Source organism: Crocodylus siamensis, chromosome 1 (assembly GCF_052110815.1).
Source record: "Crocodylus siamensis isolate JL-2025a chromosome 1, ASM5211081v1, whole genome shotgun sequence".
Classification (NCBI taxonomy): Eukaryota; Metazoa; Chordata; order Crocodylia; family Crocodylidae; genus Crocodylus; species Crocodylus siamensis.
This window is the reverse complement of record NC_143395.1, coordinates 210056863-210072065: the sequence shown is the minus strand read 5'-3', so window position 1 is coordinate 210072065 and position 15203 is coordinate 210056863. Positions and strand designations below refer to the sequence as shown.

The 15203-nt window shown below is 50.8% G+C and overlaps 1 protein-coding gene across 2 annotated transcripts; it reads left to right on the top strand.

Moving 5' to 3' along the window:
- Positions 1-13: 13 nt before the first annotated feature.
- On the top strand, positions 14-6311 carry LOC149874005 (vesicle-associated membrane protein 1). 2 transcript variants are annotated; one of them, XM_090054623.1, is made up of 5 exons: positions 14-154; positions 920-1040; positions 1135-1293; positions 1778-1829; positions 2227-6311. In XM_090054623.1, coding segments are annotated over exons 1-5 (351 nt in total). In that variant the 5' UTR covers positions 14-152; the 3' UTR covers positions 2244-6311. The 2 variants fall into 2 exon arrangements, with proteins under 2 accessions (XP_089910749.1, XP_089910741.1); XM_090054615.1 differs by having other exon boundaries at positions 1778-6311.
- The last annotated feature ends 8892 nt before the right edge of the window (positions 6312-15203 follow it).

The window sequence follows — 15203 nt, the reverse complement described above, 5'->3', positions numbered from 1 at the left end:
CGCCCGCCATTGGCCGGCGCCGCCGTGGGCGTGACCAGATCGACCTATAAAAGGCTGGAGGCGGCGGTCGTCGCATTCATAGCCTGGCGCAGAGGGGAGCGTAGTGACTAGTGGGACCGGCTCGGTGCGGTGCGGCGCGACCCGACCCGACCATGTGAGTGCTCGGCGTGGGGGCCGGTGGCGGGGCGCGGCGCGGAGCCGGCTTGCCTGGCCCGGCCCGGCCCGGCGCGGCCTGTGTTGCTCTGGCGGTGGCGGCGGCGGCGGCCCCGAGTGGCGCATTGCAGCAGCCTCCGCCCGGGCTGCGCCTGGCGAGGGCGCCCCCGGCCCGGCCCGGCCCGGCCTTTGCGACACGCTGCGGGCGCAGCCCGGCTCGCCGCAGTGCCCGGCCGCGCGCAAGGGCGTCCCGAGGGCGGCGCCGCGGCCGGGCAGGGCCGCCCTCACCTGCCGGGCGCGGGGCTCCGCTCTCCCTGCGCGGCCCAGGGCGGCCGCCTCCCGAGCCGTGGCGCCCGGGCCCCTGCGCAGGAAAGGGGCGGGGGCCCGGCTGTCGGCTCTGCGGCTCCTGCCCCGCGGGGCTGGCTGACTGCGGCTCTGCTCCCCCGCGCATGGCGGGCACAGGTGCTGACCCTGTCCTTGTCCCTGTGCAGGCGACTGTGGCTGGGAGGCTGCCAGTGGGTGCCCCTGCCCTGAGGATGCCCATCAGCCCCTGGCTCCTCAGCAGCCCCATCCACCTGTGTCGGGTTTCAGTGAGGAGCAGTTCTGGTCTCGAGCACATCCGGGCATTTGGCACCTCTGCCAGGCCTCCTGGGTTCCCTTCTCTGTCGTCCCCCCCAGCCTTTCTGTTCCTGCACAGTTTGTAGTCTGGGGTAAAACGCACATCACCTTCCAGTTTCTTCTCTGGCATGTCGCCTTGTCTCCTCAGGTCTGACCCAGCACAGCAAGCAGGCCCAGAAGGGGGAGCGCCGGGTGGGGGTCCCCCCGGCCCTCCACCCAACATGAGTAGTAACCGTCGGCTGCAGCAGACACAGGCCCAGGTGGAGGAGGTAAGTCACTATCTGTGAGCCTGCCCTTCTTTCTCTGAGCTGTTATGTAGCAGCATCTGGAGACACTCCAAGGGTCGTTCCCTTCCTCTTGCAGGTGGTAGACATCATGCGTGTGAATGTGGACAAAGTACTGGAGCGAGACCAGAAACTGTCAGAGCTGGATGACCGGGCAGATGCTCTCCAGGCTGGTGCCTCACAGTTTGAAAGCAGTGCTGGAAAGCTCAAGAGGAAGTACTTTTGGAAGAACATGAAGGTGAGCCTGGCTGCCCAGCCCCCTCCTTACACCAAAGCTGAAAAGTTGCCTGTCTCTGGCCTTGCATAGCTGTATGCCAAGCTAGTGGAGCATCTTGCCCATGATTCTGCCTTTTAGCTATGTGTAGAGAACAGGGTGTGTTGCAAGCAGGATTAGCTGAAGGGTGTAAATTTTCTTAGGAGTGTGTGAATTGTATCCTTTCAATGGTTCTCTGCCTTTTCCTTTTCAGCCTCTGAGGCACAAGGTTGGCTGGGTCAAGATCAGACTTAACCAGAATTTTAAGCTTCTGACCTAGGGTTGCTAGTCACTCAGATTTGGAAGTGCCTGATGCAGCCAGTACATCTGCCTGGTTACACTGAGATGATAGGCTTGTATTATTGTCAGGCCATGCTATGTGGAAGGCTAGAGATAGATGCTCCAGTTGGCATGGGATGCTACTTCATGCCAGCCTACTGAGTGTCACCATTTCATAATCTCTCCCCAGATGATGATCATATTGGGAGTCATTTGTGCCATTGTGGTGGTGGCTATTGCACGTAAGTACCATGGGTGGACCAGAATACAAGGTCAGGGAATCCTGGACAGTAGGGAAATTTCTCCCTCTTGATTAGGAGCCTTGAGAGTAACTTTGCCTACTTGTGTGGCAACTTTCACTGCTTGATGAGACAGGACAGGGAACTGGAACCTCCTGTCAGTCCCAGAGACTTACATATTTGTAAAACTTTTCATAAGGTTTGGGAGCAGTTTCTCTTGGAAGTGCTGCTCTTTACCTTCTACACAAAAGGACCTGTGCCTGGGAGTAGAAGGGTTGAAATACCCAGATCCCTAGCTGGGGGAGATCTTGGTTGAAGAGTGTGGGGACTTTGGTGTAACTGGCCCTCTTGTTCTCTCCTTTCTCTCCCTCTCTGTTTTTGTTTTGTTTTCTGTCTGCAGTCTACTTTTTTACTTGAATGTGGTCCCCCATAATCTGCAGCCTACCTTCCCTGATCACCCTATCTCTCCCCTGCCCAAGCTCCCTCCCTCCACCTGGCTTTTCCATCATTAACTTTTGTTTGTTTGTCTTCTGTATGAGGTTCTGATGCATCTTTTCTGGACCTGGGCTAATCCCTTCGACAGCTGCTGCAGCCCCAGGGAGGGGCAGCTCCACTTGAGAAGGGAAAGGGAGGGAGAATGCTGCCCCCTCCAGCTTCTGTTGCAATTGTAATTTGGAGTTGTAGCACACCCTTCAGTGTGAACTTTCTTCACAGCAGTGCCTTGAGGGTTGGGCTCTGGTAGTGTGAGCTTCCTTAAGTAGTTCCTTGGCAGTAAGGAGCTCCAGGGATTGAAAGGACTCCCATGCTGGCTGTTCAGCATCGTTTCATCTGAAAGGAGCCCATGGCAACAATTGTTTCCCTTTTTAACCTCTGAAATCTGGTTAACATTGGTTACTTAGTCTTCCACTCCAAAGCAGTAGGCTATAGGCACTCTTCTGCAACATGGGGAATGACATGCGGGGGCAGTAGCAGCAGGAGTATTTGAATTGATGTTCTATACACCTACAAGACTCAAGTGAGCACATGAACCACTAGCTATCTGCTGGCATGCAGCTTATGCTAGGGGTATAGTGGGGCAAGGTGAGGGGGTGGAGCAGGACTGGATCAGGAGTAGGAATGCAAGGGCTTCCTAGGACAGCATGCTTAACATGTTCTGTAGCATAGTCAGGTCAGGCCTGTCCCAGGCTGGATTCTGTGTTTCTTGGCCAGTCCTTGGTTATTGCTGGTTTTTTCTAAAACCCCTTATGCTCTGCAAGAGTTAAGAGAGATTCTAAGCAGACTCTCAAGAGTGGCTTCCAAGTGCAACCCTGCTCTGAGGATGGGTTTTGGAAAAGAGGCACCAGATTCCCACATCCAGCAACTCCTGTTTCTCTGAGAATTTGTCCATTGACAAGCTTAAGTCTCTGTTACTTCCTGGGTCTGCAAACTCTGCCCTAGATTTCTGAAGCCAAGAGTAGGAACTTGCCAGTGTTCCTGAGATCTAGTCTCAGTTACAGGAAGGAGATGTGCAGCTTCCTCACTGAGGCTAGGGTATGATCTTATATAGGCAAATCCTATTTGGGTAGGGCTGTGTTTCACAAGGCTGCTCTGAATCCTTCAAGTGCAGCTGTGGACTCAATGGACAAGTGAGTTGCATAGTAAGTCTTTACAAAAGGTGTGTTTTGTGTTGTGGGTGGTTTTGGTTTTTTATGAGTGACTTGTTACCTCCAGAGGATGAAAGGGGAGAGAGTGTGGAGAAAAGAGTGAAGATGTGTTTTGGATTGAAGGAAGGCCCCTTCAACTAGAACTCCTGTAACTGTTCAGCCTGGTGCTCCGAGGTTTATATACCATAGCCAGGTAGAATACTGGGAAGGGTGGGGTGCAATTGGTGGGGCCTCTGTGAGAGTGAGGTTGAGAACTGTTAGTGAGAATGAAAGCTGCTTGCTGTCTTGGCATGCTGGGAAGGGTCTCCTCCCTCAGGGCTTGCTGAGAAGGGGCTAGATTTTGCATGTTTACCTCCCATGCACTGACATTTCACTTGCATTGAGTCCATCTCCCTGCTATTTCCCCATCCTTCCCATTCGGAAAGGGTAGAGATGAAGATCTGGAGTGAAGCAGCCCTCGTCCTTTGAGGACTTCCCCATCCCCCGTGGAATTGAGCTTTGGTTATGGCTGGACAGAAGTAAAATCATCTCTCGAACTCTCCCAGACAAGGCTTTGGCACCTCGTTCCTCCTTGGTCTTCTGGTGGCTGAGGCCTCTAGGCTGTCTCTTCCGTCTCTTCCTCTAGGGTGTTGTATCTTGCCTTTCTCTCCTCCTCCTTAACCCTGTTCTGTCTTTCTGCATGGGCAAAAATATACCTATCCCCAGGCCCCCAGAAGATGAAGCAAGGGACTTCCCTCCCTGTCCACAGGACTTCAGCCGCTGTCTCACGCACGTGTGGTTTGTGTATCTCCTCTATAAATACAACTGTAAACCTCCCTTTCTGGCATGTAGAGCAACCAGCTCATGTACTCTGAACTCTGCTAACAAACACAATCCCACCACCTTATTGCGTCTGCCACCTTATTGTCTCTGTGTGGATATGAGTGGGGAAAGGGAAGGGTGACCTTACACTTTGCCCTTGAGGGAAAGGGACTTCATTCTAATTGTACTACTTGCTTTGAAATCCTCCCATGTGGGTGGGGCGGGGGGAAAAAGTGGTTCCAGGCATCTGGAAGTGAAGCACAGCCTTTCAACAGTACAGCACCAGTTCCAGTCATGCTGGGAGTATGTATTTGGTGGACAGGCCAAAGGGTAAGTGGGAACGAAGATGTGGACTTGTGTTCTGTGTAAAGTTTCCATTCTACTTCCCAGGTAGATATCTGGTTTTAAACTGTTGTTTGGGGGAGGGAAACTTGAAGAAGCTGTATCCTTCATGAGCCAGTGGGAATTGAAAGTTAATATGCCACCAGTGCCAAGTTTAATGTGGGCAAATTAAATTACCACCCAGTCAGCTGAATTCAGACATAGGTCCCCCTCATTCTGCTAACAAGGGGATATAAAGGCAATATCCTTCTCTAGCAGAAAGCCATTTAGAGGTATATCCTGGCACCTTCTGTCCCTTGAAGAGAATATTCCGACTGAACCTTCTCTGGCTACTTTTCTCTTCAGCTCTGTAAATTCATGTTACTAATTAGACAGCATATCTACTGAATCATTTTGCTAGTGTTCCTACTTTTGAAATTCATAGCCCCCTTTTGTGGAGTTTTGAGAGATGCTTTTATAAGAAACTAGGTGGGGGGGGGGAGGACTGTTTCAGTTGCTCTTAATTGGGTTTCATAATGCCCACCATCAAGTACGCACAACTCCTTGCTACCAAAACAAAAATCTATGTAGGCAGTCGCTTAAGATACCTGTGGTATCTAAAGCTCTTCAAAGTATTTTATTTGCAACTTTTGACACCTTTTCACCTACTTCTCTGTTGTTCTATACTTGACTTGTGGGACAGAGGAACCTGTTCTCTTTATGTCCTTGTGTAGGGGAGGGGATGCTAGGTGCAAGGGTATTTGGCATACGGGAATAACTTCAAGAGGTACTGGAAGTCAAAAGCATCTAACATGGTGTATAGAGCACTAGGAGATGGCTGTGTAGATAATACAGCTCGGGGAATCGCAGTTACTGTAAGCTAGGCTCCTTTTTTTTTCCTCTGGCAGTGTTAAGTGTCTTATTCAAAAACAAGGTTATCTTAATGCTTCTAGTAGTTCTGTCTCTGAGGAGTATTTTTCCTGATGCCTAGCAATTCTTCTAGAGTGTCCAGTCCTAAGTTATGAGCTGGGCATGGTGATCACCGGGCACCAAAGTAGGATCTCAGGCTGGTGTTCCTGCAGCCTTTCAAACCTATGCTCTATCCCAGACATGGCAGGATAACACCCCAGATATGGTCAGATCTACAGTGACTACAAACTAACATGTGATTCTTGAATGCCTAATACTTCCCCCCCCGCCCCCCCCACTGCAATATAGAGCCCTAAACTTCCTGTCAATTCAGTCTGTTCATCAGAACCTCCCCCCATGCTTTTACCTTTTGAGTCCCTGCCTGAGATTGCAGATCCCTTTCCCCATGCATATTTCAGCACCTCATTGTTGCACAGTTCAAATTTATTACTGATCACCAAACTAAATCCATGAACCCTATCCCAAGTCTCTCTGAAGCACTTTTTTTTCTTTTTTTTTCCTTCTGTACCACATTTTTGTATGTGGATTTGTAGTTCCGGATGTTGTTAATATACATACCAAAGTAGTAAAATAGGGTACACCTGCATAGTTATCTGTATAATAAGTACCAATTAGTTTTCTGACCTTGATCTCAAAATCTAACTAGTTTATATAGTTATGCAATATAAAACAAAGTTATAAAAGATGTAACTATTCTATCATACTCCTAAAATGTGTAACCTCTGTATACTTCCCTTCTGCTAGCCAGTTTAATCAGCTAGCTGACCATAATTAAAGGCTCTCTAGTTTATATTCTCTGTGTTGTTTCTTTTAAGCTTAAGTGTGTGTAAATACGCAAGTCAAACCATGCGGGGCTGGGGCCTGGCCTGACCAGCCCAGCCACTTGCAATGCTTGCTATTATTAGGTAAATTGAGCCCTGTTTCTTGGTCATTCTGCCAGTCTCTTCTCTCTGACGGGCTTGATCTCTGTCTCACTGTTCCCACGCCCCATCTGGACATGGGCCTCAATCTCTTCACCCTGCCATCACTGTGTCTGTCTCTGGTCCTGTGCCTCTTACCCCAGAGCTCTCATCTCTTGGATGTGATACTGTATTTGTTCTGTTGGGAAGCTGCATTAAAATACCCAGTCCTAAAATGCTTTCATTGTTACCAAGGGTGTCATCAATACATTTCATTGAGGGGAGAGTGGGATTGTTGTTGGGGCTGGCTATTTATTGGAAGGGGCAAGTCTAAAATCAACATGTCAAACTCAGTTATTCAACCTCATGTGCAGAGAAGAGTTTCCCCTCTCCTCAGTGGAGGGGGTTACAACAAGAAAACTCATGCTGTGAAGGCAAGCAGCAGGATCTACTTAATAGCAGGTGCTTTGTCTTCCTAGAGGAAGAGAGATTCTATAGGCAAGGCAGCCCTGAGTTCAATGATGGGGAATTTTTTCCACATACAACATTCCAGCTTGATCTCTTCCCACAGCCACTGTTCCTAACACCACATATTGCTAACACTTGACACTGGGGGTGTAAGCTTTCATGTCTGCAAATGCTCCTTAAGGAAAATACTAATGAGCCCAAGACAGGGGCATCAAGCATAGATTTGTAGACTGTGTTAGAGGCTGGAAGGGACCTTACAAGATCATTGGGTCCAGCCCCCTGCAGTAGGCAGGAGAGGTAACTGAGGTCAGGTGACCCTAGTGAGGTGACTGTCTAGTCTCCTCTTGAAGATTTTCCAGAATCTTTGGGGTGAGTTTATTCTAACTGTGAAGAATTTTTTTCCTAGAGTTGAGCCTGAAGTCGTCTTCCAGGAGTTTGTGGCATACACAGCTGTCTTCTTCCCAGTCCTCTAGTACTTTGTGATAGGGCTGTCTGAAACAGCACCGTTCCCTTTCAACAGCAGTGTTTCATTTTGATCTACCTGCCTTTCACCAGGGGGATCCTTGATCCTGGTACTTCCTAGGGCTGCCGCGCCCCGGCAGTCCCACCAGGCCTCCCTGACCCTGGTAGCGTGCAGTTTTAGTGATCATCCCCAGGATCTGGGGCCTCTTCCTTTTACCATAGCCCCAGCCCATACCTCCAAGTTCATCTTGGCACAGGAGCTCAGTTGGGGCATGTTCTTCCGTTGCTGGCTGGTGATGCAGTGAGTGCCCCCTCCATCTCTGAGAGTGGGGCATTCAATGGCTTTTTAAAGAATGAAAAAAGGAAATGGGTGTGGACAGGGTGAGGAGGGTGGCATTCACTCTGTCTGCACCTGGAGCTTGGGGGAACCCTAGCAGTGGAAGCTTCACCTTCAGGAACACCAGCTGTTCCACCAAACCAGAATCCAAGCAGGTGTAGTGGGGTGCCACTACATCCCCAGCAATGCTGAACACCCTCTGGCTTGGAACACTGGTCAGTGGACAGGACAGGTGTTCATGGGCAACCGTGGCCAGATTTGGCTACCTCTGGCTGTGGCTTGCCCAGTAGGTCACAGGGTTGCACAGCAGCAGCTCCACATCCTTGGCAAGCTAGGCAGCCACCAAGGCCTGAGTGCTGCCTGCCTGACAGTGGGGTCAGGTGCCTCTGGACTGCACCATGGAAGCCATGCCCTTGGTCCACATTGGCAGCACCTGTGGTGGAGAAAGAGACTGGCTAGTGGATGGCATGCTAGCATGGGATAGTGGATCCTCCTCTTCCACTTCTTCCCGCCTCTGCCGTTCTGCCTCCCTGACTCTTCACCAGCACCTCCATCCACTGATTCTGGCTTTGGCTGTTGCATATGCCTTCCTTCACCCTCAGGTCACACATGGCGGCCAGCACGTGGACTGTACTGGACTGCAAGGGATCAAGCCGTTTCCTGATGTCCTTCTTCAGCCGCTTCAACGGTGCTTGGATGTCTGGTGACAGTGGCTTGCCCCAGCCAGGAACATTGATCCCCTGGAAGCTCTCCATTTGGCTCTGAAGTTCCCTCACTATGGGGATCAGCTGACTAAGGAGAGCATTGCCAGCACTGAGGGTCTCGGTGGCTTTGAGGAAGGGCTTGAGGAGCACCAAGATCTGGGAGATAGTATCCCACTCAGCTCTGTTAAGGGGGGGTGCCGATTCCAATCTCCCTGAACAAGGCCATCTCATGGATGGCCTTCTGTTACTCCACCAGTTTCTTGAACATCAGGTGTGTGGAGTTGCACTGAGTCTCCACACACTGCATGATTTTGTGCTCTGGGATGTTCAACTCTGCTTGTTTGTCCTGCAGCATCTTGCCCCTCTAAATGCTCCAGTGGAAGTATCCTGCCACTTTCCCGCATTTGGAAATGAGCTTGCAGGTGGTGCTGGTGCCATCTCCAGCAGCCCTGTCCCCCTCCAAGGCATCCCTGACAATGAGGTGGAATTTATGTGCCACGCAACAGATGCCAACAAAGTTGGAATCATGGATCACCATGACCATATTGGCCCCATTGTCGGTGACCACGAACCCATGGGTGAGCTTGCCCTGCTCAACCAAGTGATTCGAGACCCCCACGATCTGTGTTGCTGTGTGGGACTCATCCATCACCTCTGCTTGAAGGAGAGACCACTGACAGCCTGACTAGTCGCACCAGTGCCATGTGAGGAAGAGGTAGGCATGGTCTCCACCCCAGCTGCTCCAGATGTCTGAGGTTAAGTGTAAGGCCACCTGCGGACCTGCCTTGCACAGCTCCTCCCTCAAGTACTCCCTGCATGCCTCATATAGGGAGGGCACCACTGTCCTGCTAATGGTGGTGCATGCAGGTACTTCGTAGGATGGGGCCATGAGTGCCATGAGCCACCTGAACCCTCACCGCTCAACTAAGGAGAAGGGCTGGTCATAGACAGTAAGCATCTCCCCATTGCCCTCGGTGATCTCGCTTACCCTTGCAACAACCCCTCCCCACCCCACCCCCCACACACACCCTTCCTGTCTGCCTTTCCCTCACTGTTTCAGGGTGACCTGCCTTTGCTTTGGGGGGACAGGGGCTTTGGAGCAAGAGGGGGACTTTCTTTTGGGCACAGTCCTGCTGGTACCAGGCTGAGGAGGAGCAAGGGCAAGGGGGTGGTGCCTGTGAAGAAGCATTGGCAACCCTGTGGTGCTTGTGTTTTTTTTTTCCTCTGCCCTGGCTGGTTTTGGCTTGCCAGTGCAGGCAGATAGCATATGTGGGATCATCTGCCAGCTCAAAATGATCCCAGACCACACTACCTGCTGGCTGGGGGGTGGGTGCATGTGTGGATGCTGCAATTTCCCCCTCCTCAGCAGGCAGAGGCACAGCAACAGGAGGAGCAGACTCAGCTGAGCTGCTGCCTCTGCAACCTCTACCTCAGCCTCCTCTGAAGTGCCTTCTGGGGAAGGAGACCTGGCTCTAAGGGAAACTTGAAGGGTGTGGAGCACAAACTCAGCTGGTTTCTCCCTCCTTCCCCAGAATTCCCCTTGCTAGGGCACTCAGCTCCAGCTCTTCCTCTGGCACTGGAAAGCTCAGCATGGGAAGTGAAATGGGAGACTATCATGCTGGTGCTGCTGCTCGTTGTCATGGTGGTGGGTGGGGGTGGGTTATGGCTGGTGCTCTTTGAGTGGATGCAGGCTCAGGCACAGACAGTAGAACTGGCACTGCTCCCCTCTGCTGCTTGTGGAAGCCTCATCCCTGCTAGTTGTAGGAAAGAGGCTGCATCTCAGTTGAGGGGGGGAACACTTGCACCTCTCCCTCTACCTCCTCTTCTGCCCCTCCCTGAAGGCTTGCCAGCTGCTTTTCCACCACACTTCATGGTGTGTTTCATAGTGGCTTGCTTTTATACAAATATATAAATGTATCTGTGTTCCTATATAAATTGTCTAAGGTGTGTAGTCTGTCACAAGGTATAAATGTATAGAAATAAAATATAAATGTATCTCCCTTCCTATATAAATCAAATTCTATAGTGTAATATCCAATATAATTATAACATTGAAAAGAATAAATCAATTAATATAATAATGAAATAAAAGGGTCTAGAAGAAAGAAAAAGGTATTTTGGAATCCCACTTGCTAGGCTAGCAAGTAGGAAATCATTCAAATCAATGCTAGTAGTAACCTTTGTTGTCTAACACTCCTGAGCTCCTGGCAGACACAGCTCAGTAACTGTCAGACCCTAAGGCAGAAAGCAGGCCAGTTCAAACAATGCTGCCTTTTATCCTGTTTTTCCATCTCTTCCCCAGAGCACAAAGGGATTGGAAGGGACCTCAGGGAAGGATCAGTCACTGGCCAGCTACACAGTCAATATGAGTGCAGTTCTTCCCCATCCTTCTCCTTACTTTCTGTTTCCCTGCAGGCAAGCCCAGCTTGAACTTCGAAACTTGAAATGTTTTGAAACTTTCAAAATGTTTTGACTGCCCTCATTTCGTTTTGAGGCTGTTTTGAAGCCCTTCGTTTTGTTTTGATTTTGCTGTTTTGAGCTCAAAACGAGTTGAAACAGTGTGGAAACGAAACAGCCAGCAAACAGCCCAAAATTTTGATCAGACCTCCAAGACCATGGCCCCTTCCAAACCAGTCAACACTTGTCCCTTTTTGAAGAACAGGACTCATTCATACTCTACCTCCTATTAAGGACTCATCCCTTTCTAAATAGTCATGCATCTCTTCTCTTGAAACCTCAGTCCATTCTTAAACACTTTCTTGTCTCCAAGATGTCCTCATTCCAAACTTGCTCATGATTCTGGCTTCTAACAAAATCCCTGACCTTGTTTTTTCAGTGCTCCAACCTCTTTAAAGCACACTCTGTCCTTCTCTGAGACCCTGGCTGCTGCAATCATATTCACCACAGTCTTTTCTATGATCCAGACTCCTTCAAGCACAAACACTTGAAAAGACCAATCAGTTCTATCATGATTCTGACCCTTTCAGCACATTGTCACTGACCTGTCTTTCCTCCAAGAATCTTGTCTCTTCCTTAACTCCATACACTTTTCAAGCCTTTCTGAAATTCTAACCCAAAACTGTGTTCCCTCAAGCACTCAGACCTCTCTGGCTACTTCCAAAATACAGAGTCTGTCACACCAGTCTTTCTGAAATACTCACACTTCTCTTTTCTGGAATCCTGGCCTCTCATGAACTCGCAACCCTTTTTTTTCCCCCTCAAGACCTTAGGCCCTTCCAAGCGTGCACATCCTTCTCTCGATATACTGCAGTCTGTTACTAAATGTCAAGCCTTTCTTCTCTAGTCCTAATCCCATCCAAGCATGGACCCACCTGTTTTCTACAAGACCAGACTCCTTTGCAACACCCACACCCCTCTCATCTGCAAGATGATGCACCTTGACAAAATATTTAATGTTCTTAGACCCTGTCTAGGTACGCACCTCATACTTTTCTTTGTCAACTTTTCTTTCTTTTCCAGAACTACAGCCCTTCTAAAGTACAGACTGTTGTTTTTTTTCAAAACCTTTCCAATCTTACTTGCTTTGTCTAAGATTACACCCCCTTCCAAATCACTGATGATTCTCTTCTTCAAGGTCCTGGAACAGCTTCAGTCAATACTTCTATCTATCCTGCAAAGGCCTGACCCCATATAGAACTGACTCTTCTCTGAACTTGGACATTAAAAAATAATCCTGACCTTTCTTCCCAAAAGCTGCCCCTTCAGTCTTCTGACACTTCATGAGCCATCTCTCCCAAGCATCCATGTTCCCTTCAAGGTTGTAGCCCCTAACAAAATTGTGATGCTTCTCTTCTCCAAGACTCAGGCCCATTTCAGACATGTTCTTTTCCAAGACCCCATTACCTTAAAAACATGAAACACCTCTCTTCTCCAAGCCCATAGCCTATTCCAAGCTAAAACATGTTGTTCCAAAACACCACCTTGCAAAACACAAACCTTCTCTTCTCCAAGATCTAGGCCCTATCCAAATGTGCACATAGCTCATATTATGTGCACTCTACCCTCTTCTAAGCACATAGCTCCTCCACTTCCCCCCTCCCCCCCACAAATAAGCACCTTTCAAGCACAAACCATTCCCTGTTCCAAGTAAGGATACCCCTTTCTTCATTGAGACATTTGCTTGATCCAAAACCTTAATCCTTCTCTTCTGTTATCCTCATTCCTTCCTAGTATGTACATCTGTTTCTTCTCCAAAACCTGAGCCCTTTGAAAACATGTAGGCCTCTCTTCTCCAGAACCCTGGCTTCAGTGCTCAAACACTGCTGTCTTCTACAGGATCTTTGTCTTTAACAAAATACTGAACCTTTTCTTTAAACCATGGAAGGGAAAGGATTTTGGAGAAGAGATAGAGCAATGTTATCCAGGGGACACAACCTCCTTCCAAGATTATGATTCTTGTGGAAAAACTTGTGATCTTCCAACCCCCTTCTCTCCTACACCCCAGTTCTTAAAAACCCCACTTCCTTAAAAAATGCTGTCCCTAGTCTTCCCCAAGCCTGACCATCTAAAAGTACATGCATCTTTTTTTTACTTTGAGACCCTGATACTTCCAAAAAAACTTACTTCTCTCTTCCCCAGGCTCTTGGCTCTAAAAAAGAAATTTTATACCATGCTCGTGACAAAGGGTGTGTCCAGATGAGCGCACATGTGCCTCTTGCCATGTCTCAAACCCCTTTGAGACATGTCAAGAGGCATGTGTGCAAATGAAAAAATGTTACCTGCGCTGCAAATTTGGGACTGGCGAAACCTGGCTGCGTGGGAGGCCCCAGTGCCGGCAGGACCCAGCCCAGCTTGGCATGCAGTCCCTGCCGGACCTTGTTGGCATGTTTCTTGCTGCAGAAAGTAAGTTATGGGCCCTGTGCCTTTTCCAAGCTCTCACACTCCTCCCTTCTCCAAGGGCAGGCAAAATACGACCTGTGGGCCAGATCCAGCCCACCAAGTGGCTGGATCTGACCCAGAGCTTCCCCTACAATGCTTCACGTGGGGCTGAGTCCCACCTGCTCTCACCAGGGCAGCCCATGCTGCACTCCCGCTAGGCCCCGCCTGGCTGGCACATGGTTTCTAGCAGGGCTATTCCCAGTGCAGCTGCAGCTGGCTGGGTGTTTCTTTGCTCCCCTTGCCTTCAGCGGGAGCCACTGCACTGAAGCTTCCCCCTGCCCACCTGCCCAGAGTGCTGCAGTAGTGGGCAGGAGTTGGAGGAGGAGTGGCTGCTGGAGGTGAGGGGAGCACAGCAGTACCCAGCAGGTTGCAGCTGCACTGGGACCAGCCCCACTGGAAGCTGCGCGGTGGCTGGGGTTGGAAAGCCTGTTTTGCTCTCCTTGCCCCCAGTTATGACTCCTGCTCTTGCCACACTATGCTGTTCTGGGCAGGCAGAGACTCCTCCCAAGCTTGCTTCTGGGTCCTTATGGCTAGGGGCAAGTGAAACTCGGGGGCATCTGAACCCCAAGCCTCCGAGCAGGATGCCTACCAAAGGATTTGGAAACACCTGAAGCCCCAGGTGGGATGGAGGATGTTTGCCAGTAGTAGGGCCACTTATGGTTCTTGACTGACCCACAGATTTGGAATCAATTTGGCTGATTTGACTTGGAACACAAAACATTTTCATTAAAAAAAAAAAGTGGAAGCTTCAGCCCAGCAGCTCCTGCCCAGCACATGGAGCTCCAGCTTCCAGTCACCTTCTGCCCACCCTCAGGATGCTCATGCTGGATGGGCAGAGTGGGAGGGGGGCAGCTGGGGTCAGAGCTCTGTGTGCTGGGCAGCAGTCTCTTGCTGAGGCTTCCTACTTGCCCACCCAGAGTAGCATGGCAGGGGTGATGCTGAAGGTTGGAGAAGCAGAGCAAGCCTGCTGGCCTCAGCCTGCTCGCAGCTTCTGGTGTGGTTGCAGCCAGCCAGGTGCTGCTCTGCTCCCCTTGCCTTGCTGTGACAATTGAATGGGAGCCTGGCTGGATGCAGCCATGCTGGGAATGGCCCACCCTGCCTTGGGACCCAAGCCAGGGCTGGTGGCTGTGGGTGGGAGCATAGGATGAGATTGTTGGCCACCACTTTCTTCTGTGGGTGGTCATTGCCCAACCCCCATCCCTCCACTGCTGATGCGGCTACTGGCAGTCCCCTCTCAACACCGCCAACATCATGAATGGCAGCTGCAGGTGCTCCCCACTTGCTGCCCACCACTCACCATTCTCCGACCTTGCCACCGACACCACTGCAGCCTACTGTAGGCGGTCCCTGCTTGGCCCACCCTGACCACTGATGTCACCGTGACTACCTGCGGGCAGTCCCCGCTCACCGCCATACCGCTGATGCCACTGCTGCCACCTGCGGGTGGTTGCTGTGCCCCCTCAGCCTCCGGGGGCCTGTGTTCTTCATGGGTGGGAGTATGGCACTGGCTGCCCTCAGCAGGGCTTAACCCCACATGGAACACTGTGGGGACAGCTGCTGACCAAGCAAGCTCTGCTGCATGCACCATTGGGCTGGGTGGGCTCCTGCTTGCCTCCACATGCAGCTTCCTGCTGAAGTGCTTGAAGCACCACATGGCGGGCTGGCCTGGCCCAATGGCATGTGGTCTGTGAGCCATGTGCTATTGGGCTGGGTGGGCTCAGTGCCTCCATGTGGGGCTTCTAGCACTCCAGTGGGAAGCCACACGTGGAAGCAAGCAGGAGCCCACCAGCCCAATGTCGTGCAACTCAGTGCCTCCATGTACAGCTTTCTGCCCAGCCCAATGGCATGATTTTGCAGGTCCCTTCTGGTCCTTTGATTGTATGGCTCCCAGACCACGTGCCATCAGGTCGGGC

What these genes read in the sequence shown, in the direction of transcription:
- LOC149874005 (XM_090054615.1), top strand. An exon ending in CACAGGCCCAGGTGGAGGAG is followed by an intron (nt 1,041 to 1,134) that starts GTAAGTCACTAT and finishes TTCCTCTTGCAG; the next exon opens with GTGGTAGACATCATGCGTGT. An exon ending in ACTTTTGGAAGAACATGAAG is followed by an intron (nt 1,294 to 1,777) that starts GTGAGCCTGGCT and finishes ATCTCTCCCCAG; the next exon opens with ATGATGATCATATTGGGAGT.